The following is a 27,969-nucleotide window of genomic DNA, read 5'->3' on the forward strand; positions in this document are numbered from 1 at the left end:
GGCAAACATGACCTACAGTATACGTGCACATTACTCTCCACTAACACGATTAATACTGCGAGTGGACTGGCCAGCAGCGTGCAAACTGGCAAATGTACTGGAGTGGTAAGAGGAGCAACTTTATTTGTATTCTACTAGAATATTGCGGAATTGGTCCTGCCTATGCTTTGCATATGGGTGACTTTGGCATTTCAAAGGAAATTGTGTTTTACTTAAACTTCTCAGTCTGTCTCCTGAATCTGGAATAAATGACACATATTATAGCTGAATTTTTATAGAAGGTAGTTTTTTCAGTATAATGTAACTTCAATCTGTTTTGTAATATATCCTTATATTACAAGGCTTTAGCAAAGAGCTACCCCATTTAAATTTTTTACCATTTGGATTTTTTTATTTTTTTTTTCACATTTGTGGCAGTAGGTGGCGCTAGAGCATTTCTATTCTGCATCACTCACTTGTGGTTTATGCAAGTTTGAAAAGAGGGGAAAAAAAACTTTTTGAAAACAAATAAATTTTTCTTTATTGATGACTGAAACTACAAATGAAGAGTACATTGTAAACAAGTGGCATATCACATAGTATAAATACAGAACAAGAAAGTGAATATGTGTAGCTGTACCTAAAACAGTTGTAAGAGGAGATAGATCTGGATCCAAAACCAAAGCTATGAACCAATGCCAATTAGAAGAAGGCCACTAGTCATTGTCAATCGGAGGTGTAAGCAGTGGAAAAGTAAATTGGGGGGTCCTGAGTACATACAGGGGTCTCATACCACACTGTACCCCAGAAACTTCCATAGTTGCTCCCTAAGTAAGGGTGTTAATGTAGCTCTCCCACGTCTCAAAGAAGTGTTCATTGAATTTCTCTTTTTTGCAGGGAGGCCTCCAGCCAATAAATTATCAGAACATGAAAGAGCTTTTCTAAAAATAGTGAGAATGGCGGAGGGGTGGGTTGTATCCACATCTGCCGGTTACACTTTTTGACTACAGCATATATAACTAATAACAATTTCCTTGCTCCCTGAACAACCCTTGTACCTTCAGGTAAGATGCCAATGATATCCCATTCAGGTAAGAGAGGTAAATAATTGAACAATTGATGGCCAACATTATGCCACATCTGTGCCCAAAATTTACTTATCACAGGACATGCCCACATAAAATTATTTATTAACAGTTATTGTATAGTGCATATTTATTCCACCGCGCTTTACAGAAAATATTTGGTCATCAATCCCTGCCCCAGTGGAGTTTACAATCTATGTGGGTGCACCAAGGGTACCCTATAACTGCAGCCTAAGGAGAATTAGGGGTTTCCCAACCAAACCCCGCAAGTTAGAACTGTAAAAAATAATTCCTCAGCGTTAGGAAGGGTGAAGAATTGAACCTTGATGTTATATTTTGTGTCTGTGATTAAAAAAAAGACAACAACACTGACTGAACTGATCCGTTATGCACCAAAAGGAGAGCTAGTAAGTATGTTGAGACTGTTCAATAAGTCATTTACAGCTTTTTACAAAAAAAACAACTTTTTACTCACTCGTTAAATGTGGGCTGAAAAATGAATACAAAACATCTAAAGAATTAATTTTATGGATGGCATAATACATGTCATGCATAAACAAATGTAACATCTAAAGAATTTTATGGATGGTATAATGCATGTCATGCATAAACAAATGTAAAATATATAAAAATGTTTTCACTAGTACAGACAATAATAACGAGAAATGTAAATACATTTTAAAAATAGGTATAAAAAATGTATATATTTTATGATTTATTTTTAGGTGTAACATCAAAGTTTAATCCTTCATCCTTTCCAGTGCCGGAATTGACTTGATATTTCTTTAGGTAAATGCACGTTAATTTTTTTGTTAAAAACCAATTAACCTACCAGTATGTTTGTGCAAGAAAACCCATGCAAACAGGGTAGAACATACAAACTGCATACAGAAAGGGCCTTGGTAGGAATCAAATCCAAGACCTCAGTGCTGTGAGGCAGCAAGCCAACCATTGAGCCACCAACTTTACATTTATACTTTTTTTTTTTTTTTTTTTATCCTACAAAATTATCTAAAGTTAAAGAAATAAAATTCTAATTAGGTAGCAACTCCATACTGCACTTTCATGAATATCAGTAAATTGTTTTTGTAGAGGCAATACTATTAGACATTTAAACTAACCAAAACAAAGTCACAGCTAGGTTTTTCGCAACATATAATGTTACCCTTAAATTGTCTGCATTGACAGCCGTGCCAACATATCTGCTTAAAAATGTGTCACTTCAACACTTTATTGGAAAGGGTTTCAGTATATTAGAGTATAATATCACGCACCACTGTTGACTGGTACATTATACGAGGTATGGCTATAAAATAACAAGACTAGTGCTATAACTTGATTAATTATACAGTATATTTTAACTCTGTTTCCCTTCAATGTACTCCCCTTCTGCATCCACACACCGCTGCATTCTTATTTTCCATTGGTCAAAGCCGTGCTGTATCCTCATCTGTCGGCTGTAACTCATGCAAAACGGGTTCCCTTGAGTACAGATTTGACTTCAGGGAAAAGAAAGAAGTCACACGTGCTAGGTCTGGCAGTATGGAGGGTGTTCTAGCACTGCAATCTGTTTCACGGCCAAAAACTGCTTCACAGAGAGCTGTGTGGGCTGGTGCGTTGTTCTGATTGAGGATGAAACCATTTTTCCACCACTCTGGCCTCTTCTGATTCTTTACCGCAAAGTTGATATTACATTTGTGTAGGAATGTTGAGTCACTATTGAGCCTTCTAGTACCCAATCTTCCAAAATAACACCCTTGATATTAAAGAAAACAATTATCATGGCTTTGAATTTGCTTTGACATGCTTTCTTCAATCTTGGTGAAGATGGTATTTTCCAGTGCATGGTCTCAGGATCGTACTGGAAGATCCATGTTTCTTCATGGCACAAACTGTTGTCATGTTAAGATCTTGATGCCAAACTTGCCTAACCGTTTCTTTGTCGATGTTTATCATTTCTGCTATCATTTAGAGTCTGACGGTCAATTTGTACAGTTTTCTCAATTTTGTTCCACATTTTAGTTTGTTTTTGACGCACAAGGCCTTCCGGGACGTTCATCAACTTCATCATCCTCACAACACAATCTTTCGTGCGACTCAAACACACTTGCACGTGACATACAATCTGCCCCGTAAGCCTCGGTTCCCATACAGAAAGATTTGGAGGGTGTTTTGTTCAATTTAACTAAAAATGTTAAGTTAACACGTTGCTCTACTTTTGAACCCAAGCATTTTTACGACACACAGGAAAAACTCAACTTCCCTACAGCTGTGTGACAGCAAACTATCTGTGTGAGAGGGGTGAAACTTGCAAAACTGTTTTGGGATAGTTCAAGATTAATGTTCCCCCACCCCCTTTTAACTCATGCAGTATGTTTTTTTTTTTTTTTTTAAATACAGTCTCGTTAATTAATAGCCACATCTCGTACATAGTATATTAAGGAAAACACAAAGATGGAGCATGTCAATAAGCGCCACAATGACCTTGTAACTTTGGTGCAGAAACTGTGCTCACTGGTATTCCCTTGAAGGTGCGTGGGCAGTGTCAAAGGTTAGTTAGTGATGGACACAATTGGAGTCTGTGGAGTCAGATCCTTGTATATGGCATCCAGATCCATAAAGCAGACCTTAATCTAAATTAAAAAGAAAATGCTGTCAGATTTCAATAGCAGCAAGATAATCGGACATGAATCAGTTCCAAGAACAAAAATCATAGCATTAGCGGATACACTTTAAGTTGTGTACAAGTTATATGATCTATCGTCTGATATATAATTCCGACGTTGGAATGATAGATTGTGGGCATACACGCTATACGATGTGTATGATATATCGTTCAGTGTCGGTGTTCGTTCATTCGTCCCCTCTGCTATCAGACAAGCCAATTCAATGGCTGACACGTTATATGCAGCATGTAACCATACATCACCCCGTCGTACGGAGACGCAATGTATTGTTACATTGCATCACAGGGTCGCACAGTCGTCTAGTCTGTTGAAGATTTGGTGGGAATCTGTTATAAATGGTTAAGTCTGTCATGTTTCTAACATGCAGTTGGACAGACCCGGACCTGTCTATATAATAGCTGAAGATGGCTGTCATGTCATCCCTTCCTACAATGGCTCCCACTGGTAATTATAGCAGGAACGAACTCAAAACTGCTAGTAGGATATTAAATGAAACCTAGCAAGAGCTAAACAGTGCTATTACTAATCAATGTCATATTCTTACTGATCTGGAGCATTGATATGCAGGACGTTTGCCAGTGCAGCCAACACAATAAACAAAGCTCTCACCATGGGTGACTGGCGAGGGAGGAGAGGATTTTGTACACTATATGCAAACTAAGGTGTAAAAAGGAAGATAATGTGCACAGCATGGGACTCGCGTCAGGTTTCTTGTGCCATATGGCGCAAAAAGGATGTGTATGAGGACACATCTGTATTTTAGAATTTAATTGATTCACACAATAACTAGCAAACCAATTAGGCATCCTAATTTAGATAATAAATATGAGGGTTATAAATGGCAAAGTACTAAATATTAGAGGTAACAATGCAAGAAAAATCAGACAGGATTTGCATTCATTAGAGTAGGTATACACAGTAGCCCTGATTCTGAGTTGGTAGCAAGATTATATATACATATATGTTAAAGGAAATGGGCACTCACCAATTTCATTGAAGGCCAACAGGTTTTTTTTATTACTCAGACATTTTCCTTTATGAAATATGTCTCCTTGTAATGCTGGGCATACCTAATAGTAATACAGTATCTGTCCAATCTGGCTGGTTGGAATGAAAACCTGGTAATGTATGGGAGAAAATGACAGTCGATCATATGGTCTTAAACACTGGAAAACGGACAAAAAACAATTGTTCAAATTGGTTAAATTCATCTATTTTAACCAATTTGTCTGTTTTCCAGTGGTTGTGAGCAAATGGTTGATTGTCATTTGCTCCCATACATTACCAGGTTTTCATTCCAACCAGCCAGATTGGACAGATATCTGACAGGTATCGGCAGTGAGTGTAGTCTGCTATTTTATTTATTTATACATACATGAGACAGAGATTTTTGTGTATAGATATATTTATAAATGTGTTGGTTTTTTTGCTTACAGGTTAAATACTGGCTGCTTTTGCATGTAACCCGCAAATGCTGGACAGCTTTATTTATTTTTTAAATTGTATATTTTTATTTATGAGTTTTGAATACATAAATATATACAACATAGTAAAATAATACATTAAAAAGAATAAAAGCAATAGACACAGAATATATATATATATATATATATACGCACAGAGGATAAGGCAAAAGTATGCATTTCACATGTTGGATATGAAAGCAGTGGATGGCTCCTGCTCCAAAGCCAAAAAGACCAAACCTCATCAAACTTATTGGACACTTCCTCTTAGTATACATAAAGCAACTGTGGAATGAACCAGGCCAAGTAATTTTGGAAAAAGTGGAAGTGTGGGAAGCCACCTAGGGCCTAGCTATACATACACTAACACAAAGTTGATTATATTGATTCATTACATTCTTATGTGGAGACCAAATCTACATGGTCAAGGATCTAACACAGGGATTCCCAACCACGTTCCTCAAGGCACACTAACAGTCCAGGTTTTAAGGATAGCCATACTTGAGCACAGGTGACTTAATTAGTACCCAAGTTATTTTCATTTAACTGCCTGTGCTCAAGCATGGATATCACTAAAACCAGAACTGTTAGTGTGCCTTGAGGACCGAGGTTGGGAATCACTAATCTAACAGATGGGTGCTAATTCCAGTACCATGAATACAGAGCACAACCTAAAGCAGATGCACCAATATCTGCAGATATATCGGTGCTGTGCTGCACTGCCGATGCAATATGTCTGTGAACCATGTCGTTCACAGACCTATCAGGGATACACATCTGTTGACGAGCTTGCGATATATTGGCCGTTCAATTGAACGGCTGATATATCGCACAGTGTGTACCCAGCTCAAAGGATTTCAATTTAGAATCTAAATACAACTGACCTATAGTAAAAAACCTCATGAGCTATCCACAAGGACTCCACTTCCAATACTTTTAATTCCAAAACACTTATTACCCCAAAGCCCTGCAGGTGTCTCCAAAATCTGTCACACATATCCAATCTCTAAGATAGACAAGCTGAGAAGGCAAGCAGTACAACGCATATGAGTAAGTGACAATACACCCTCATGCTGAGAATACGGGCGTGCTTATCGCCCCAAACAAAGCAAGAAATATAGGGCCGGATTCAGACCCACTCGCAAGCGGCTGTCCGCTCGCAAGTGGGTCGATGTTGTGCACTGCGCATGCGCACGACGGCGGGAGCTCCGTCGTGCGCATGCGCCAGACGCAACGAGCGAAGGACTTTCCTTCGCTCGTTGTGTCTGATCAAAGGGGGCGTGCTGTCGATGTTGATTGACAGCACGCCCCCTTTGGTGGGCGTGCCTCCCTGACGGGGGCGTTCCCAAGGGAACGCCTACCGTCAGAAGCCGGCCCACTGACATCACTAGTGATGTCAGTGGGAGTGATTTTGGCTCTTATAGAGCCAAATCACTCCGGGCCTTGCGGTTGAAAAACTCAACCGCAGGCTCCGGCTCGCAGTGGCGATGGTCAAGACCATCGCGGCCATCAAACTGCACGCTCGTATATGCTGTGGGTGGTGACCCACAGCTATACGAGCGTCCAGGAGGACGCTCCATAATTATGGAGGGCGGCCCTCATTCAGAGCGTGCGCTCTGCTCAGAGCGTACGGCTCTGAATGAGGGCCATAATGAGCAAAGAGAGATAATGGAAGATAAATTGGGGAATGCTGAAGTACATACAAAAAACTTTGACTGTATTATACTTTCTGCTAGGTTTAACCGGTATGCAGTCGGGAAGCCGGCGGACCTAATCCCGACAGCCGGCTTCCTGACTGCTTAATCCTGACGCCTGTTATTTTACCGACGCCAGGAGACCGGCATCCCGATCGAAGGGACGCCGAGCGTGGTTAGCCGCGAGGGGGGGGAAAGCTTAGGTTTAGGGTTCCCGGGGGGGGGACTTAGGTTTTTTTTTTATCTTTGTCAGGCATGTGACTTCTGTTTGAGATAAGTCAATTCAATCTGTACATTTCACCCCAGAAAAGGATACATAAAATCCACTATTGCTAAAAGAGTCGGTAAAGATGATCAGACAAGAATAATAACATGTCATCAGAATGCTGATGATCTTCTCCTCTCAACCAGCAACCATAAGACCCCTGATGGAAGAAGAAGCCCGAATAGTTCAGGTCAGCAGCTCTATGGTAGTGGAGAAAAGAGGGGGAGAGTGGGCATCCCTGCCTAGTATCCCTGCCAAGAGTAAAAGAATCATTGGCAAACCCACTCACATGTGCCCTAGCAGCTGGGCAGGATTATAGCAATCAAAGCCAGCCAAGGAACCTCACCCTGAATCTAGTTGAGAACCTCTCACAAAAACATACACTACTGTGCAAAAGTTTTAGACAGGTGTGGAAACAATGCTGCAAAGTAAGAATGCTGTCAAAAATAGAAGTGTTAATAGTTTATTTTTATAAATTAACAAAATGCAAAGTGAATGAACAGAAGAAAAATCTAAATCAATATTTGGTGTGACCACCCTTTGCCTTCAAAACAGCATCAATTCATCTAGGTACACTTGCACACAGTGTTTGAAGGAACTCTGCAGTGAAGTTGTTCCAAACATCTTGGAAAACTAACCACTGATCTTCTGTGGATGTAGGCTTGCTCAAATCCTTCTGTATCTTCATGTAATCCCAGATAGACTCGATGATGTTGAGATCAGGGCTCTGTGGGAGCCATATCATCACTTCCAAGGCTTCTTGTTCTTCTTTACGCTGAAGATAGTTCTTAAATGACATTGGCTGTATGTTTGGGGTCGTTGTCCTGCTGCAGAATAAATTTGGAGCCAATCAGATGCCTCCTTGATGATATTGCATGATGGATAAGTACCTGCCTGTATTTCTCAGCATTGAGGACACCATTAATCCTGACCAAATCCCCATTTGCTGAAATGCAGCCCCAAACTTGCAAGGAACATCCACCGTGCTTCACTGTTGCCTGCAGACACTCATTATTGTACCACTCTCCAGCCCTTTCGTGAACAAACTGCCTTCTGTTACAGCCGAACATATACAATTTTGACTCATCAGTCCAGAGCACCTGCTGCCATTTTTCTGCACCCCAGTTCCTATGTTTTCGTTCATAGTTGAGTCGCTTGGCCTTGTTTCCACGTCGAAGGTATGGCTATTTGGCCATAATTCTTCCATGAAGACTACTTTTGGCCAGACTTCTCCAAACAGTAAATGGGTGTACCTGGGTTCCACTGGTTTCTGCCAGTTCTGAGTTGATGGCACTGCTGGATTTAGAAGGGAAGTAAGCATGATGTGTCTTTCATCTGATGCACTAAGTTTCCTTGGCCGACCACTACGTCTATGGTCTTCAACGTTGCCCGTTTCGTTGTGCTTCTTCAAAAGAGTTTGAACAGCACATCTTGAAATCCCAGTCTGCTTTGAAATCTTTGCCTGGGAGAGACCTTGCTGATGCAGTATATCTACCTTGTGTCTTATTGCTGTGCTCAGTCTTGCCATGGTGTATGACATGTAACTGTCTTCTACAACCTCACCTTTGTAGCAGAGTTAGGCTGTTCCTCACCCAGTTTTAAGCCTCCTACACAGCTGTCTCAGTTAATGACTATGTTTCAACCTACATATGAAAATGATGATCATTATCACCTGTTTAGTATGATTGGTTAATCATACACCAGACTATCATCCTACAAAATCTCTGACTTTATGCAAGTGTACCTAGAAGAATGCTGTTTTGAAGGCAAAGGGCGGTCACTCCAAATATTGATTGCATTTTGTTAATTGATAAAAAATAAACAATTTACACTTATATTTTTTAAAGCATTTTTACTTTGTAGCATTTTTTCCACACCTGCCTAAAACTTTTGCACAGTATTGTATATTCCACGGAGACACATGCTTTGGCTGCATCCAAGGACACGACTGCTACCCCAGAGTGACGTAACCTCGAAACATTTAAGAAGCCCATTTCTGCTATCAAATGACAGAATTTAGGGCCTGATTCACTATGGAACGCAATTCTGCTTATACGCACGCACCGAAGTTGCTAATATCAGAGGTGCTATTTAAATGTGTGCATTCACTTTGTGAACGCAGCCAGACATAAGGACGCCCACTTCCCCTCACATCCGTATACTAGGGCAACATAGCAAAACCATCGGTAACATCGGACCCATAGGCACACTTGCACAAGCACTGACCTTACTCAGAAATTGCTAATATCCACGCACACTATCAGTGCTTTTACTGTTTATGGCCACGCAGTGGCTAATTTATGCATGCCCCTGCATTCGCCGGCCACGCCCCCATCACCACCCACAAACGGCACTTCCTGTCGATCACTCTGCTCTGGGTCTGTGTAGCCTCTGCAATCGCAATTCAGTTTGCACAATTGCTAGTTCGTGCACTGCGATGCACACGCAAGCGCAGAACGCAACAATCGACCGATTGCGTGCATCTTTGCAACTGCTTTCCTTGCTGAATCAGGCCCTTAGTTGGCCCACTAACTGGAGATCACCCTTCCACCACCTAGCCAGAGCTTTATCAAGTACAGCATTAAAATCTCCCATACATATAACAAGCACATCACGGAAATCAATTAGAAATTCACAACATTTAGTAAAAACATTGATACAGCAGAGTGATATAAACCACCAGTAGGATAAAGGGGAATCCATGGATAGTACTACAGATAGAGACAAACCGACCCATGGGATCAATCTGCACATTATGACAAACAAAACACAAAGCTTTATGTATAAGAACATATTCTCCCTGAGAATTAAAGTAGAATGTGGAGTGAAAGGACCAGCCCACCCTGGGCTTTTAAAAAAAAAAAATCTTTAAAATTTTACCATCAACAAGATGTGTACAAGGAGGCAAATTACGCCTGAGACACCTCAATTGGCACAGAACTAAGAGACCTCTTATAATTGAGGCCACGTAGGTTCCAGAACACCACTTTTAAAAATAGTGACACTGTTGGACATCTTATGATCCTTTTTAACCAGTACAATTACTGAACATTAAATTGCACCCCAGTGGCGTAACTAGGGTATTTGGAGCCCAGGGCAAATTTGAAAAGGGGGTCCCAGGGCACGCACCCTGCCCGACCCCCCCCTAGTTACGCCACTGTTGCACCCATGGGGACTTCGTAAATCTAACCTAAATAACTAATTAAGAAAGGTGGGGCAACTGGGATGCAGTCAAGAAGCCGATGGTCAAAATGCCGACCGCCAGCTTCCCAACTGTCTAATCCCAGGAGGGGTCTAATGATAGGCGTCGAAATCCTGACGACCTATCATTATCCCTACACCCGGCATACCGAACGAAGGTAAGCCGGGCGGGGGCGCGGACAGCCGCGGGGGGGAGGAGGGTTAGGGTTAGGCACCTCCCCGGGAGACTTAGGTTTAGGCTGCAGGGATGGGGGGGGGGTTAGGTTTAGGCACTTAGGGGAGGGGTAGAGTTAGGCACTAGGGGGGAGGTTAGGGTTAGGCACCCATAAGGGAGGGTAAGGGGGGGGGCAGGGTTAGTTCTACTTACCGAAATCCCCCGTCGGGATCCTCACTGCTGCTGGTCTTCCGGTGTCGGGAAACATACTGATTCCGGGGCAACTATACCCTTGCACCATAAGGCTGGGGCTCATCCAGCTATAAAGGTATTAGGCTGACGGCAGGCCCATACATGTAGCAAGGAGATTGTCATCCCCAGCAGAACAATGTTGCAATAAATCATCAGCATGGAAGGAGGAAGTCGGATCTAAGAGCAGACCCAGCCACAGGTAAAGGGAGACAGGGAGGGAGGACCATAGGAGAAACCTGCTGCACCTCCGGACTTCAGCAAATCCACCGTGGATGAAGAGGAGGAAAATAGAGACCTCCCAGACAGCTTTATTCTTACAATGCAATTTAAATTTTAGATTGGAAGCACCCCTCTCAGATCGAAATCTCTCCACACATTTTAGATCTGCCCCACCTTCAGTGCAAAGTTACTTGCTTTGCTCCTAACTCAGAGTCAGCCCCTGTGATACTTCAACGCTCATGGAGCAATAAGGCATTCAGACACTTGTAGACCTGATTTGAAATAAGTCCTGTTTTTACTATAATTATGTACACACAGAAGCCTGGAATCAGCATGGTCTGGAAGAAAAAAACAAAAACATTTTCTTGTGGCAAAAGTCTGTTCCAGCTATCTCTGTGCACTATGTCAAACAGGAGATCTAGCTAAATGTACTGTAGCTGATCCTTTCCACACTGAGTCACAGGCAGCAGCGTCTATTGGCGGTTGCCAGTCTGTGACCTTATGTGAATGCTGATACAAACACCTTCCCTTGTGTAAAGCATGCGGCCGAATGTGCAATGTCTGAGACGTCCACTTTTAGGGTCCACGTGCGCTGTAATACTGATTGGTGCATCGGTCGCACAATCAACACTTGCATCAGCCCTATGGCAGGTACAGTTTCTCCATCTATGGCCTCCTATGCTGTGTGTGAACACAGCAGCTTCCATTGACACACTTGTGACTCTCCCATAACACGCCCACTGAACAGAACGCCCATCACATTCCTACAACATTTCTAATACCGTCTGTCTCAACCACTACAGCGTCTTTGTGAGCACACTCTGTATGACGCATGCATCATACGAGTCTTTAGAAATTTCATGCATGCGCAGTTGCAAAAAATCACACAACTACATGCACATCGCCATGGCACGCGACTCTGAATAAGGCCCTATCAATGTAGGAGCGCTATTACCACTTATCCAAATTCTAAACTGAGATTGATAGATACTGTATGTGAAAAATAATAGTAATTTGTGGTGAAAATGTAAAGAAAAAAAATATAACAAAATGTTTTGGTGGAGGGGTCTCTTTCATACCTTTTCAAGCTGCAACTCTGTGTCCTCGATGGATACATCGGACTTGATATGCATCTGTTTGGTGATGATCTGGAAGAGATTCAGGGTTGCCATCCTGATTTGCCCCAAGCGTAACGTGTTCTCTGCTGCTGTGTTCTGGATTTGTGCCCAGTGGGACTCCTGCAGCAGTTTCATGTTACAACAAAAATATATATATAATGGTGAAATAGTCTTTTTTTTTTTTTTTTCCTTATATTTATTACCAGTAGCCTGCTGAAACATATAGGGGCCTATTTATCAAATAATATCTACAGGACATCCCACGGAAACACTAATTTTCGGGGGGTACCTACAAATATTAAATATAATGCCAATGTACCATGGGGGGACCACAGCAGATATCTCCATATCTGCAGCGGTCCCTCCATTTACGCCAGCAGCCGCAGCCACCATGGGTTTCTTTAGGGGTTGCTAAACGGTCAGATTTACCAAGATGCTTGGCCCCGGCAGCTAACTCCATCTTTAGCGTTGGCCCGTTGTAGCCTATGGGCTGCACTCCGCAGAATTTTTTGAAAGAAGGATCTGTAGAATCCCTTCCCTCTGCTGCCGAATCGCACATGAGCCGACCGACGTCTGGCCGTGAGTGGAAAGTACAGCAGGAAGTAAAGTGATCCCCAGGACAGCCTCCTATTGGATCTCCTATCCCGGCGACTCGGTAATAATACATTTAGGCAATAAGGAATCCTTATTATCAGGGACTGGCCGCTTGTATTAATAAATACACCCTCCATTTTTAATTATTGAAAGTGGCAACAAACACTTGAAAACAAAGCAAACCTGCTACCAGTGCATTAAAATAAGCAGATCCTAAAACATGCATTTAATAATGGAGTAAGGGACTTATACTGTTACTGGAAAAGTATATTCACATTTCTGCTGCAGTCTAAACCAGAAATGACAAAATAACCTATTGTCTACAATCCTGGCAAGGATATTAAGATGTGTATTATTTCTATAAAGTCATGGAAACTATGCCACCACTGAGAGACAAATAACACCCCCCCCCCCCCCCCCCCCAAAAAAAAAATTAAAAATAATAATATGAAGGCACAGACAGCGCATTACCTAATGGCTAACAGTCTATTAAAACTTCCCAGCCTTGGTATAATCATAGAAGAAAACATTATGGGGTAGATTTACTAAAGTGCAGTTTTTTTTTAGAAGTGGAGATGTTGCCCATAGCAACCAATCAGATTCTACTTATTTATCTAGCACCTTCTAGAAGATGATAGCTAGAGTCTGGTTGCTATTGGCAACATCTCCACTTCTAAAAACTCTCACTTTAGTAAATCTGCCCCTAAATGTGTAATGCTGCATTATCACAGGAGCCAGCAACATACTGTATTCTACGTCATTCTAGTGATGTTTAATGATTCTTTGGGGAGCAGCTGAATAATAAAATACCTACACCTTGCAGGAATGAAGTTGCCCAGTACTTGGAGATAAGTGCTTAGATTGGCTAAGTAGAAGACTGTAATGGTGAAACCAAGGCATGACATGTGCCACATGTAAACTCTAATGGATGCACAGACTCTAATACTTCTATTACCATAAAGAGTATATTTAAGATTGCAATATCTGTGAATACATTTTGCAATCTTGCGTTACTATTTTCCTATATGGCAGAGTTGATTTACAGTATTGCTGGATTATACCAGTTAACGGCTTTGTGCTACTTTTAAAATAATATAATAAGTAATTGACAGTTGACAGTGCATGGAAAAAGACTGTGTACAAACTACTAATTGAAGATGCACCTGTAACAATTGTACATTCATACCCATTCAAGAACCACAGCCCTTGCTTTCTCCAGCTGGGCTTGCAGATCTGCCAGTTGGTTGTTGAGCTCCAGGATCTGGCTGTGTGCCTCTTCCTGATAATGTAGCAGTCGTGCCTTTTCTCTCTCGGTCTTCTCCTGGTGCTCCACCTCCCGCTGCAATAACTTGCCTTGTGTGGCCATTAGAGTGTTAAAGCGGTCAATCATCTCCTGTACTTCTTGGAACTGGAGAGAAAGTAAATAAGTTAATGGTGATGTAATGTCATACTGTATACAACATGACAGTGGTTAATATATGTATTTGTAGACAGAAACAATTATTTTTTGACAAACTTGTAAATAAATCAAAATGCCCCATTTCAATAATTCTCTCAAAGTAACCGTTTTATATTTACAGAAAAACATGTGTCTTCAACTGGTAATGGGTGCAATGTTTACTGTATGTCTCAGTGAAAGGAGCTTGGCCTCATCTTTTTATAGGTGGAAGACTAAACATTATGCAATATGCATTGTCCTAAGACATGGTAACCCTGATACACAGTGGATACGTTCAATATTCCGGCACAGGATGCCGACGCTTAGAATACCGGCGCCGGAATCTCGACACCTGTCAGAATTCCAGCGCTAGCATCCCAAAGATAAAAAGCAGGGTTTGGGGGGGGGGTTGGGGTTAGGCACTAGGAGGGAAGGTTAATTTTAGGGTGCGGGGAGGTTAGGTTTAGGCCCTGGGAGGGGAGGGTTAGGTTTAGGGTAGGGTGGGAGGAAGGTTAGGATACATACAAACAGGTATCCGTATCCTAATCCTGTCGGGATGCCGGCATCGAGATTTTGACCGCCGGGATCCCGAGTGCCGGCATCCTGTACCAATCCCATACACCGTACTAGTAACAGAACATTAGTATGCTGGCTCCATACCTCTTCTGTCCTCTCTAGCACTCTCTGCAGGTAGTATTGGTATAGGCTATTCTTCTCCTGGCGATGCAGCAATCTCTCCTTCCAGGATTGCAGTTGCATATTCTCGGCTTGTAATCGAATTGCTTCCCTTTCCTTCTGTGATGCTAGCTGCCGCTCCTCACCTGCTTTACGCAGGGCACGTTTTCGCTTTGAGTCGTTCTCCTGCAGAGAATCATGATGTTGGCTCTCATGTCTTTTAAAGTTCATCTCCATTAAGTGTAATATGAACATTTATTATCTACCTACCTTTCTGTAATGGTTTGTTAGAGCAGTTAATTAACTGTGACAATGACTATCTGCCCACACTCATTGTTCATTGGGCAAGTCTGAATTTAAATTGTCACCACACAACATAGACTGCCATCAGTGCACCCCCTGCCCCCCCACTAAACTTTGCACTCTTCAGTCATTGTGTAAGAATTTACAAATTAAGAATTTGTGGAGTAATCCAGTCTTTCCCTAGGTACTGATTTAAAAAATATTGGGGAAAAATATTGAGGAAGCACAATATAAAATCCCTCCATGATCTGGCCATCCTATACATATTCCTGGAGTTTCAAGAATTTTAGTAACACTATATAATCAACAAGATCTTTCAGCATCTAACTAAAGCATTTATACTTTGAACGGATCCCTTCACTTTAACAAATTCAACACTCTCCCTTACAGTCCTCTGCCTGGACAGAACTGGTTCAAAAGGATTTATCTTAACTTTCTACAGTTTGTTATGATCCCATAATCAATCCTTGAAGGACATAAAAGGAGATCTTGGACTTTGAGGAATGGGCTTGGAATAGAGACAGTGCAGGATACAAATACATTAGTAATATAGATAACACTTCAAATTCAGCATTTAGGTGGCATATGGATCCTACCCAACTCAAATACATTATTCCAATATTGCTGGACTCTGAGGAATTGTGACACAAGGGCCCCTTGTTCTACATATGGTAGTCCTGCCTTAAAACCATGAGTTACTTGGAATCTATAACCAGCTATCAAACACATCTGTCATTCACCCTAATCCTAAATTTCCAATGAGCCAGAGACACACTAATCTAATATTTTAATACTGCCAACTGCATTTATGTGGCCAACTAGAAATATTCTGCATGAATGTCCTAATAAATTCTACCACATATGGTCTCCTTGGACTAAATGCTTCTACAGATCTAATGCTCTAAGGGGCTGATTCAGAGTTGTATGCTATTTGCATCGCTGATGCATCTTTGTACATAGTAGCAATGTGAAATTATGCTAATGCCACAGAAGTTGTCTTCTGTAAATAGACGCCTCCTGTCAGCTTCTCTGATCAGCTGCTGTGTCCGAGGACGCATCATTAGATAACTCTGTGCGAACATCGGCCTTCTGAGTTCCCAGTTGCTCCTGCATATTTATTTGCTGCTTCTGCAAAAGACTGGCACCTAACCCGTCTGCTGCTTTTGTCAGTAATCTGCTATTACTGCAACTCCTGCTAGTTTGGAGCTTGCTTCCAGTAACGCTGATAATCTCACCTGGTTTAAACTGCATTTCTCCTTCATTGCATATTGGAACTCTGCCACAGTGCTCAATACGCATTCGGTATGAATAGCCAGCTGCCACATGACTGGCGGTTCGATTCCGGCTGCGGCAGCCCAACAAACCAGCAGAGCCCCGCAGCGGAAGCACGACAGCGCTGGAAATCCCAATCGTCCCTAAGGTAAGTACTTACTAACCTAACCAACCCCCCTAACCCTAACCCTCCCTTAGGGGTGCCTAACGCTAACCTCCCCCCAAGTGCCTAACCCTAATCCCCCCTCTAAGTGCCTAACCCTAACCCCCCCTTACCCGCTGCCTAAACCTAAGTCCGCCGGGGGTGCCTAACCCTCCCTCCCCCTAGCCTAACCCTCCCGGGGGGGGGTGCCTTGCCCTGATTCCCCCCTGGGTGCCCTAAACCTAACACTCACCCCCCGCGGCTGTCCACTCGCAGCGCCCGGCATCCCTTTGATCGGGATGCCGGGCGCCTGTCACCCGGCGCCGGGAAAATGACAGGCGTCTAGATTTTAGACGCCAGTCATTTATCCCTAGGCGGGATAGTGGATTCGGGAAGTTTCCTAAACGTATACCCTCAATACTGCTCTCGTGTCTTTTGTGTATATTACAGTCTGAGCCTGTTCTCTATTTCCTTAAGCCTTGTGTGTGTAAACCTGATTGTCTGCATTATTCCAGCAGCACACGTTATCTGTATACCTGTTTCTTTTGTAAGATGTTTCCAGTGTGTGCCTCCAATAGTCCCTGTCACACTGTGTGGTTTAAAAGAATAAAACACATCATCATTAATTCAAATTACAAGTTGTTTCACGCTACATCACTCCTGTTCCTAACAGTGATGCAACATGTAGAAACTAGTAAGCATAAGCCAATTAAGATACCCACTTACCCAGCAGAGTAAAGTATGTGCAGTGAGGTACAAGATGTGCTGGAGTCAGGGCTGAGGAGAGGATACACCAAACCTTGAACTCCTCTATTTTACTACTGTCTGACTCCTACTCCTTCATAAATGACAATATGTATATTTTATTAATCAAAAAAGTTTTAAAACATTGTAAAATAACAAAACAAAAAATAATCAGATATCGAACATAGTATCCCAATAATAAACAAATGATATAAAGTTAAAAATATAAATTGAACATAAGTCAGGTTAAGAGTATATTCGGTAGCCAAAATGGAAAGTATAGGCTAAAATTAGGCAAAGGCACATAATATACAATCAAACAAAATCAATGATAATACAGAATAAGATATAGCAGAGTCACAGAGACAAAAAAAAAATCAAACAGGATCTTGAGAAGGGGCAACAAGAGCATAACGAGAATACTGCCATCGAGACCAAACTTTATCAAATTTAGCGGACATTTTCACTTCTGATACATAAAACGTTTATGTGAAACTGTGGTATTGACTAAAGCCACCCAAGAAGGAAAAGAAAAGGGATCAGGGGCCAGCCATGTTAGGGCAATACTTACCCAGGCCAACGTGCAAAGATTATTCACGTATAATCGTAAGGGGGCAAAAAGAGTTTCCTCCAGGTCGAGACCAAAGAGGCAAATGAGCGGGGTGTGTAAAGAAATCTAGATACCTGTAGTCCATATACAAGTAACCACCCTAGACCAAGAGGTAGCCACACGAGAACATGACCATAGAAGATGCCAGAAATCAGCAGAGGTGATAACAACCACCACAATGCACCATCCTAAAGCCTACAGATCTCTGGAAAGGCTAAATTATTCCAGATTCACACAAATCAATCACAGGATCTCCCTAAACTGTTTTCAACAAAGGTGGGCAGCGAGAAAGAGAAGTCCGAGCCAGCAAAAACTGTAAAGGGGTAAAATGCAAACCTACCTTCTCATGGAAAGCCAGAGGGAGGACTCTTTGATCCATAGGGATAACCCACTATTTTAACTGTGTTAGCTGAGCAGCAAAATAATAAAGGTGTAAATCTGGCAAGGCCAGACCACCTTCACTACAAGGCCAACAGAGTCTTGTAGGCTATACATGGTCTCCTATTCTCCAAAACAAAAGAGGTAATGTGGCTGGAAATTATCGTAAATGGTATAGGGGAACATACACAGGAGAATTTTGTAATATATACACAAAATTTGGGCTGAATTATCATCTTAATAAGATTAACACGGCCAGTAACTGAAAGAGGAAGTTTCCGCCAAATTTCAGACTTAGGGTGAGAGTTTAGAAGTAAACTCTCACATTGGTCAAGTTTTATCTTCAAAATGGGAAAACATCTGGATAAGAGTTTTAATTGTTAGAGTTTTTTGAGTCTAAGTTTGCATGTTCTCAGACTCAATTATATCGGACGAGAAAACTACAGACTTATCCCAATTTATAGGAATACCTGAGTATAGCCCATAGCCCTCAACTAACTCAAGGAGAACAGGTAAAGAAATCCTCATATGTGTTAAAAACAAAATCATATCAGCGTATAATACAATTCTTTCCTCTTTACCCACAATGCGAAGACCGGATATCTCTGAGGATGGTCTAACTGCACAAGCAAATGGTAAAAGGGACAACGGGTAGCCCTGTCTAGTCCCCCTTTCCAACAGAAAAGTCTCTGTAACAAAGCCGTTAACACTATCCTTAGCAGCCGAACATGAATAAACAGATTTTAATCCAAGCTATAAAATTTATTGTCCTATCACAAATCTAGAAAGCAAAGAAACGGCTACTCCCCACTGAATGAAATCCACGGGCCGCGTCCAAAGATACAACTACCGCAACGTGCATCTCCTCAACAGCCACTTGTAGGTAGGTAAATAACCATCTGAGGTTAATGGCAGTGGATCTCCCCGGCATAAAACCCGTTTGATCGGGATGGACAATTTCAAGCACAACTTTATTAAGCCTGAGAGCAAGAATTTTTGCCAGATTTTGATATCTAATTGGATAGTAGTGAGATGGGACGATATGAGTCAGGGTAAATTGGGTCCTTGCCCGGCTACAGGAAGAAGACAATCATGGCCTCTTCCATAGAGGGAGGGAGTGTTACAACTCACAGTGTGGGTTCCACTCCGGTCCTCAGAAGATCCAGGCGTTCCAGGTAGCTTCCGGACCTCCCTTCCACGTGATTGGTTGCTGGTCCTATTTCTATGCTTTGGACGGTCACCGCCCTGCCGGCTATAGCTCATTCCTCCCACATCTCAGCTGGCTGTTGTGACTCTGGGGTTCCAGCCTGCTGCTACCTCTGTTACCTGCTCCATGGAATATCCTCTGGCATACCAGCTTCCCGGAGAGATTGATGTACACCGTGCTGTTGCTGTTCACATTCACTATACACATCCATCATACCTTTGGTGTGTGAGTATAACACACCATTACCAAACCTGCATGTGTAATTATACCAGCTGTATCTGAACTCACTTTGCAAGTTTAAGTTCTACCTTACTGCTGCAGTGGCTGCTTCTATTTCATCTGTGCACACCCTGCATATGTTTAGTGACTGAGTTTTGCACACCATTACCAAGCCTGCATGTATAATTGTACCAACTGTATCTGAACTCACTTTGCAAGTTTAAAGTCCTACCTTACTGCTGCAGTGACTGCTTCCATTTCATCAGTGCACATCCTGCATATGTTTAATGACTGAGTATTGCACACCATTACCAAGCCTGCATGTATAATTATACCAGCTGTATCTTCATCAAATCTGAACTTACTTTGCCTGTTCCGTCTGAGAATTTGATATACCTGCACTTTCAACTGCACACTACAGGTACACCTGTTCCGTGACTTTGTTTCTACCGACTCACTAGCCGCGACTCGGCCCGTGCCGCACCATCTGACCCTCAAGGTCCTATGTCTTCACTGGCGCAATCGCCACTCCATTCGGCTCACTAGCCGTAACTCGGCCTGTGCCGCACCAATTGACCCTCAAGGTCCTACGACTTCACTGGCGCAATCGCCACTTCACCTCGCCTCACTGGCCGTAACTTGGCCCGTGCCGCACCAAGTGACCCTCAAGGTCCTACGTCCTCACTGGCGCAAACACCACTTCACCTCGGCTCACTAGCCGCGACTCGGCCGTGCCACACCAAGTGACCCTCGAGGTCACTCGCCAGTTCTACCGGCTCACCAGCCGCAACTCGGCCCGTGCCGTATCAAATTATTTCCTAGTTTTAGGACTTTATGTTTCATGTACTCTGTTACTAACTAACACTCCTGGACTTGTTGGGATCCAACCTTATTTTATGTTTTGCTGCATGTATGTTCTATTTTGTTCATTTATGTCAGTGTTACTTTTTACTCAATAAACCATAATTGGGTTCCAATCACCCTGTCCCTCAGTAAAGCTTTACTCGGTCTCCGTACCAGGTAGATCATAACAGGGAGAGAACCAACCTCCGATAGGGCCTCAAATATTTCCAGCAGCTTGGGGACAAAAAACCCCAAATGGGTTTTATATAATTCAAGGCAATATGTATATTTTACATTCATTCTATCTTGACAACAATTTTAATGTTAGGGTAATAAATCTGTGCAATACATGAATTCAGTGAGGTTCAAGTACTAGTTTAGGTCATGGATAGAAGAATAATATATGACAGCTGCATGTGGTAACTGGTAATTATCATAGTGCAATGGATGACAGCAGCTTGGGGTAGTTATTGTAGTCTAGTTGTGGGTGTCGTTGGCAGCATTAAGTTATTACAATGGTATAATATACACTGTAGTTGGTGACAATAGCATGGGTAGTTCTTGTGGTCTAGTTGATGGTGTCGGTGGCAGCATGAAGTTATTATAATGGCATAATATACAGTGTAATTGGTGATGGCAGCATGGGGTACTTAATGTAGTCTAGTCGTGGGTGTCGGTGGCAGCATGAGGTTATTACAATGGTATAATATACAGTGTAGTTGGTGACGGTAGCAAGGGGTGGGATGCAACCGGGAAGCCGGCTAACATTATACCGACAGCCGGCTTCCCGACTGTCATATCCCGTCTAGATGTAGACGCCGCTCATTCCCCCGACGCCGGAAGACCGGCGCCCGGCATCCCGATCGAAGGGATGCCGCGGACGCCGCGAGCGGACAGCCGCGAGGGGGGGAGGGTTAGGTTTAGGGCTCTTGGGGGGGACTTAGGGATAGGCACCCCCTCGGGAGGTTAGGTTTAGGCTAGGGGGAAGGAGGGTTAGAGTTAGGCACCCCCGGGGGGAGGTTAGGGTCAGGCACCCCCTCGGGGGACTTAGGTTTAGGCACTTAGAGGGGGGATTAGGGTTAGGCACTTGGGGGGGGGGAGGTTAGGGTTAGGGACCCCTAAAGGGAGGGTTAGGGTTCGTGTCTTGGAAATGGGGAATGATGAGTCATAGATGACTGTACATGAGTTAAATTGGTCACTGATATTTATACGATCATTTTCCTGTGTGCTTGTGCATACTGAAGGTATTTCACCCTGTTTGCACTAGATGGCAATGGCGTACGGACAGGCCTTCTGCTTCTGTAGCCAAAACAATGTAATATTGAGAGGCCAGCTGAATTGGCCCCTCTTTCAGTTGATCCATAATTTGATGCACTATCCATCTGTGGGACTGAACAAGTCTGCTCACTCTCCATTCCGATCATGCATCCAGTAGCCATTTACAACCACAGGCCTTGCGCTCAGACCCAGTTTTTTGTCTGATTGTCCACTTTAACAAATGCCGCCCTTGAACAATTCACCAGTGCAGCCGTTTTGTAAATGCATGCACTGCTGCTGCGGGTACAAACAATCATTCCACATTAAAAGTTCATCAGATAGTGTTGTTAATCCACACCATTAGTCTTTGCATACCTTCACCCTTCCGTTCTTGTACAGACTCACACATCCTATACCAGAAGTATAGTCATAATAATTTGTCTACTCAGCGTATAATAAGTTTTTATTGTGAAGCTGGAGTCGGTACATTTCTTCTGACTCTGATCACCCTCAAAATTAACATGTAGTTTATGGGCAGCCTCCACTGTCTTGGACCCCAAGAAGGACAAGAAACCAGAGTTTTGTATAGTTGAACAATGTGACTATGGTTGCCACCTATACCCTTTTTATGTATTGATTCTAGGTTTGAGGAGTTGGCCAATGTACACATCCCTTCTTGACTTGAGTTTTAATTAATCCTAGAGTCTGAAGAACGGTCAACGTTCATTACTCCATTCAACCAGTACAAGTGTAAGGTCATGCTCTTTGGGATGAGAAATGGCAACATGCTCACCACCTTCCAGCCCCTACCCAACCACCTGTTTGAATTTACTGCTCAGGCTTACTTGGACAATACTGCCTTTCTTAGTTAGACCTGGAAAGACTGTCTAGAGCAGGGGTGGCCTACCAGTCAGAGGCAAAGAGCCCAAAAATATCTGTAGGTATGTCCAAGAGCCGAGAAAAAAGGCTAGGCCACGCCCCTGGTATAATATTTGTAGGAGCGTAGAAGCCCCTCATTTGTCACTCCAGCCCACCATTTGTCACTCCAGCAGCCCATCAATGTGTCTCCACCCATGTGTCACATCAGCAGCCCCTCATGTGTCACCCCTTCCCCCATTTGTCACTCCAGCAGCCCCTCATGTGTAACAGCAGCAGCCCTTCCATGTGTCACTCCACCCATGTGTCACTTCAGCAGCCCCTCGTGCCACTCCAGCCCCCCATTTATCACTCCAGTAGCCCTTTGTGTCACAACATTAGCCCCTCCATGTGTCACTCCACCCATGTGTCACTTCAGCAGCCCCCTGTCACTCCAGCCCTCCCATTAATCACTCTGGCAGCCCCTCATGTGTCACAACACACAATATTAGCCTTTCCATGTGTCACTCCGGTCCCCCATTGGTCACTCCAGGAGCCTCTCATGTGTCACTCTAACAGCCCCTTATGTGTCACAACATTAGCCCATGTGTCACTCCACCCAATTGTCATTCCAGCAGACCCTCCATGTGTCACTCCACCCATTTGTCGCTCCAGCAGCCCCTTATGTGTCACAACAGCAGACCCTCCATGTGCCACTCCAGCCCCTCATGTGTCACATCAGCAGACCCTCATGTGCTACTCAGGTCCCTCATTTGGCACTCCAAGAGCCCCTCCATGTGTCACTCCACGCATTTGTCACTCCAGCAGTACCTCATGTGTCATAACATTAGCCACTCCATGTGTCACTCCACCCATTTTTCACTTCAGCAGACCCTTATGTGTCACTCCAGCCCCTCATGTGCCACAACAGCAGCCCCTCATGTGTCACAACAGCAGACTTTCATGTGCCCCTCCAGCCTCTGCATCTTCCCCCACACTCCCTCCCACTCCACGGGCCACTCAAATAAATTGAAAAAAGAAAAACAACACAGCTCTTCCCTTGCTGCGAACTGTCTGGCGTAGGCGACCACATCCTCGTGGCTACAAGTTCAGTCACAAGTTGAGCACCACCTCCTGTTTGCGGCGTGATGTCATCACGTCACCCATACATGCCTCAGGATCGTGGCAACAAAGGACGAGCTTCCTCTGAACAGCTGCACGCCTATCAGAGGAGGCAGTCAGTGTCAGTCAGGGGAGCCACATCAGAAGAACGGAAGAGCCGCATGCAGCTCGAGAGCCACGGGTTGGCCACCGCTGATCTAGAGCATGTAGGGCTGTGTGGTGACTGATTCCAATGCCTAGAAAACTGAGCCTTGAACTTCACATTTATTATGTTCATAATATCCACAGCAACTGGAGTGGATTGTCACAGCAGGAGAAGCTGAATTTCACAGTTAATCTCTGATTGCCTCAGAGATTGTGGGACCAGGAGTCAAATTGTATCCTGGATTTAAATGAGTTGAGGAGACAAATGCCTTCTGGGATTCACATGAGGTAAAACCAACAGTGGAGCCCAGAGGTCTTCAGAATCGGAACCTTGGATATAACAGGTTTTATTTTTAAACATTTTCGCCATTGTAACTATCTTCCATTTAACATTATGTATACAGTAATTTAAAATAGTAATGCTAAATTGCCTGTAAGTGTGAACACTCAGTAATACCACTTTCAGACAGAAAAATCCCTAAAACCTGGGTTTTTCCCATATCTTTCAACCCGGGAAGGACCCGGGAATTTGCTCCTAACCCCCTTTCACACAGCTCATAATTCCCGAGAAATTCCTGGGTCGACCCCTTTCACACAGAACACAAATTATCCCTGCAATATACAGTGTGTCATAATAAATGGACTGCTTTATGGCACACAGAGATGAGGTCATGAAAAGTGCAGCCCGAGCACCGCCATCTCAGCCAATAAGCGCTGCTTACTATGCCCAGAGTAGAAAAACCCGGGTCGGCACCTTTCAGACAGCCGCCAACCCGTGTAAGACCCGGGAAAAACCCAGGTAAATACTTGGGTCGAAGTACCGGGAATTAGGTCCCGTTTTGACCCTTTCAGACAGAAAAAAAAACCAGGTCGACCCGGCTAGAGCCGGAAAATTACTGGGTTCTTTCCTCTGTCTGAAAGGGGTATAAGCAGGGTATTTCACTGCTAGCTTCAGTATTCAATTAGCATGTCCACAAAAAAACAGTCAATATCATGTATATGAATTACTGATTGATATTAATGAAAACCATCATGCTAAATTGGCAGAACGCACAAAATAATGAGTAATACAACATCCTATTAAAATATTTACGCAAGAAATTATCCTGTGTACAGTTCATATGTAAACTAGAATCTTCACTTGCTATGATCCTATATTAGCTAAAGAATATGTTTTAGGCAAGATAGATTAATCTATTTTCTGGTTAAGTTTAATTATGACCAGTTTTAAAAATGTTACGATATTCTGAGGCAATATGGAAGGATCTACAAAACCAAATACTGAGGCAAACTGATTAGCCTAACTTTGGGACAGAAAAATGCACCAAGGCTAAAACAGAATCAATAGAGGGCAATTCAATTATTCGCCAGTGCAGTTACAATGTAGTATGTTGCAGGGCTGTCAGATCTTCCCACTTATTTTTGCCCTTGTAATAGGGCCTCTTGCATAGAAAATTAGAGCCAAGGACAATGTTTCAGGGAGTTGAGCAGGTCAAACAGTGAAGAGAATTTTACGCTCACATTTTTAGCACAGTATGACCTCCATACCTTACCTGTTTAGGGAATAGCCAGAAATACAGCAGTTTATCTGGTTATAAAATTCAGTGCTGACAAAGCAGAGAATATGAATACACCCTCACCCAGTAAAATGCTATTATTAAATGAGTACTACTGTACCTGCATGTGTATGGGCATATCTATAATGGGGGCAGGGTGTGCGGGGCAAAGTGGCCCTTGGGTCCAGGTAAGCCCACACCGCACACCCTGCACCCATATTTTTATTACTTACCTCTCCGGAGTCCCACGTTGGCGCTATCAGCGCTGTAAAGATCGCCTGGAAAATGGCCACCGTGGTCATTTTCCCAGCGTTTTGCACAGTTAGGAAATTACCGGGAAAATGGCTGCCACACCATTTTCCCGGTGACCTGCACATGCGCAATAGACTCTGGGCACAGACTAGTGCACTAGGCACTACCTAGTTCCCAGAGTCTACTGATACGGCGCTGCGCTCAGTAGAGAGAGGAGGGGGCCCCGGATGGAGACTGCACACTGGCCCCGTCCTCTCTTAATACGCATCTGTGCATGTGTGTGTATCAAGAAAACTGTACTACAGGTGCTATAAGGTAACAACCAGTGAGCATACTTTCTCCCAAACTACCCCTGGAGGCAAATCAGCCACAGTAGTTTAAGGGCCAAGTATAAAATACTAGAAGGTTTCAACATATTTGCGCACAGCAGCCCAATTGGAGTCTCCTAATTCTCTTTGGATATCACCACATCCAAAAACCATAATATTTAACCAGTAACACAATAGAAAAAGAAGTTACACATATGCGCTAGAATGCAAAATGGATCCAAAACAAAGTCCATAAAATACACACAGTACAGTAAAAATAAGGTTACAAAAGTCCTGAGCACTAAAAAAAATGTTGTAAAAAAAGAAGAAGAATAATCACACTTGAGGTAAAACTGGGCAAAAAGATTACTTTGGAAAATGCATCAAAGTTAAATAATCAAAACGCAGACATATCTCATAACAAGGGGATAAAGAAAAACTCACACTTCCTTTTTGGTTGACGCGCGTTTCGGCTTTTTTGATGCTCTGGACTTTTGTAACCTTATTTTTATGTGTACTATTTTTACCGTGTGTATTATATGGACTTTGTTTTGGATCCATGTTGGTGTTTGTATCCATTGGAATAATATATACCTTTTAACTGGCGTATATGAACACATATTTTTTGGGTATAGTCTGCACACCTGTGATAGAACACAGGAGGAGGAACAGAAACCTTTGTATGCAGAGATCCACTACACCACACTGTGAGTTTGGGTACGCCCCTTAAAAAACTTCTCCACCAAAGAAACCTTTACGTGTGTGCTCGCATCCTAATGATGGTATGCAGCATTCTGGTTACAATCTATCCTTTTGACTGATTTGGGTTTTGGTTCACTGTAAAGAAATCTTTTGAGGTCTATACATCTGGTGTCTCCTGTGAGTGGGGTACGCTGGTATTTCATGTGGGATGCTGGGAAAACATGCTGTTTTGTGTTAACAGTGAATTATCATTCAGAATATTTACACATTGGCATATATCTTCCACATGTTACACGTCCGATGAGGAGGAGATTTCATATCAACGAATCCACAAGTTACCAGAAAGGGACACAGACGAAGAATAACAACTTTAATAGATGGGCCAAGTGGTTCTGATCTGCTGTCAAGTTCTGTGTTTCTAGTATTGTCACATATACATGGAAGCTCTGATTTTAAGTCATCCACCCTTTGGAGCAATGTCCAGGACCTGTACCATGCTGTCAGTGATGTCACTGTACCATAGTCGCCTGTATACTTTCTTCTAACCCTTCTTATTGCTGGTGATGATAAATATTTAAACAAATTAATTTGCCACATCTGCAGTGCCATTAAATGCAAGACCGGCATCCTGGAGAGACTCGGTCCCCCACCCCCTTGTGCTTGATTCAGCTATCAACCTTATGTGGCTCAGCTATGACATGAAATATTTGACAAACATCCTCCAAAATGTATCAGTCTCATTTAATAAACTTTGATTGCAATGTATAACCTAGTGTGTGTCACCTAATTTTCGGTCCCTTTTTCGATTTGGATCTACTTGCTTTCAAACTAGATCTCATCTGGACAGGGGCGTATTAAGAGAGGAAGGGACCCGTGTGCAGACTCAGGGGGTCATTCAGACCCGGTCGCAAGCGCTGAGCGCTCGCAACCAGGTCGATGTTTCCCCACTGGGCATGCGCGAGACCCGGCTAGCGACGGGCGCTCCATCGCTACGGGTCTCGCACCAAAGGGGGCTGTCGATGGTGAGTGACAGCTCGCCCCGTTTGGGAGGCAGGCAGGGGGCGTGGCCGGCCAAACGGAGGCGTTCCTGATGGACCGCTTGCCGTTCGATCAGAGCAGAAAGCTCCCTGGGCCTTGCAAGTGCCGAGACCCAACCTTAGGGTCTCGTCGCAAGCCCCTATGGTCCTGACCATCACGACCATCACCCTGATTGATCGCAAGAGCTGTGGGT

At 43.2% G+C, this 27,969-nt stretch overlaps 1 protein-coding gene across 1 annotated transcript in view; it reads right to left on the reverse strand.

Annotated features, from left to right (window-relative positions):
• Positions 1-6: 6 nt before the first annotated feature.
• CFAP73 (cilia and flagella associated protein 73) overlaps positions 7-27,969 on the reverse strand; it is a 33,783-nt gene continuing 5,820 nt past the window's right edge. Inside the window, exons 4-7 of the mRNA XM_088443494.1 lie at positions 14,810-15,010; positions 13,898-14,119; positions 12,079-12,237; positions 7-3,697 (exon numbers count right to left, since the gene is read on the reverse strand). Coding sequence (XP_088299620.1) covers positions 3,617-3,697; positions 12,079-12,237; positions 13,898-14,119; positions 14,810-15,010 — 663 coding nt within the window. The 3' untranslated portion in view covers positions 7-3,616. The remainder of the gene's footprint in view (positions 3,698-12,078; positions 12,238-13,897; positions 14,120-14,809; positions 15,011-27,969) is intronic.

The sequence above is a fragment of the Taudactylus pleione genome, unplaced genomic scaffold (assembly GCF_031769625.1).
Source record: "Taudactylus pleione unplaced genomic scaffold, aTauple2 ptg000330l, whole genome shotgun sequence".
Lineage (NCBI taxonomy): Eukaryota > Metazoa > Chordata > Amphibia > Anura > Myobatrachidae > Taudactylus > Taudactylus pleione.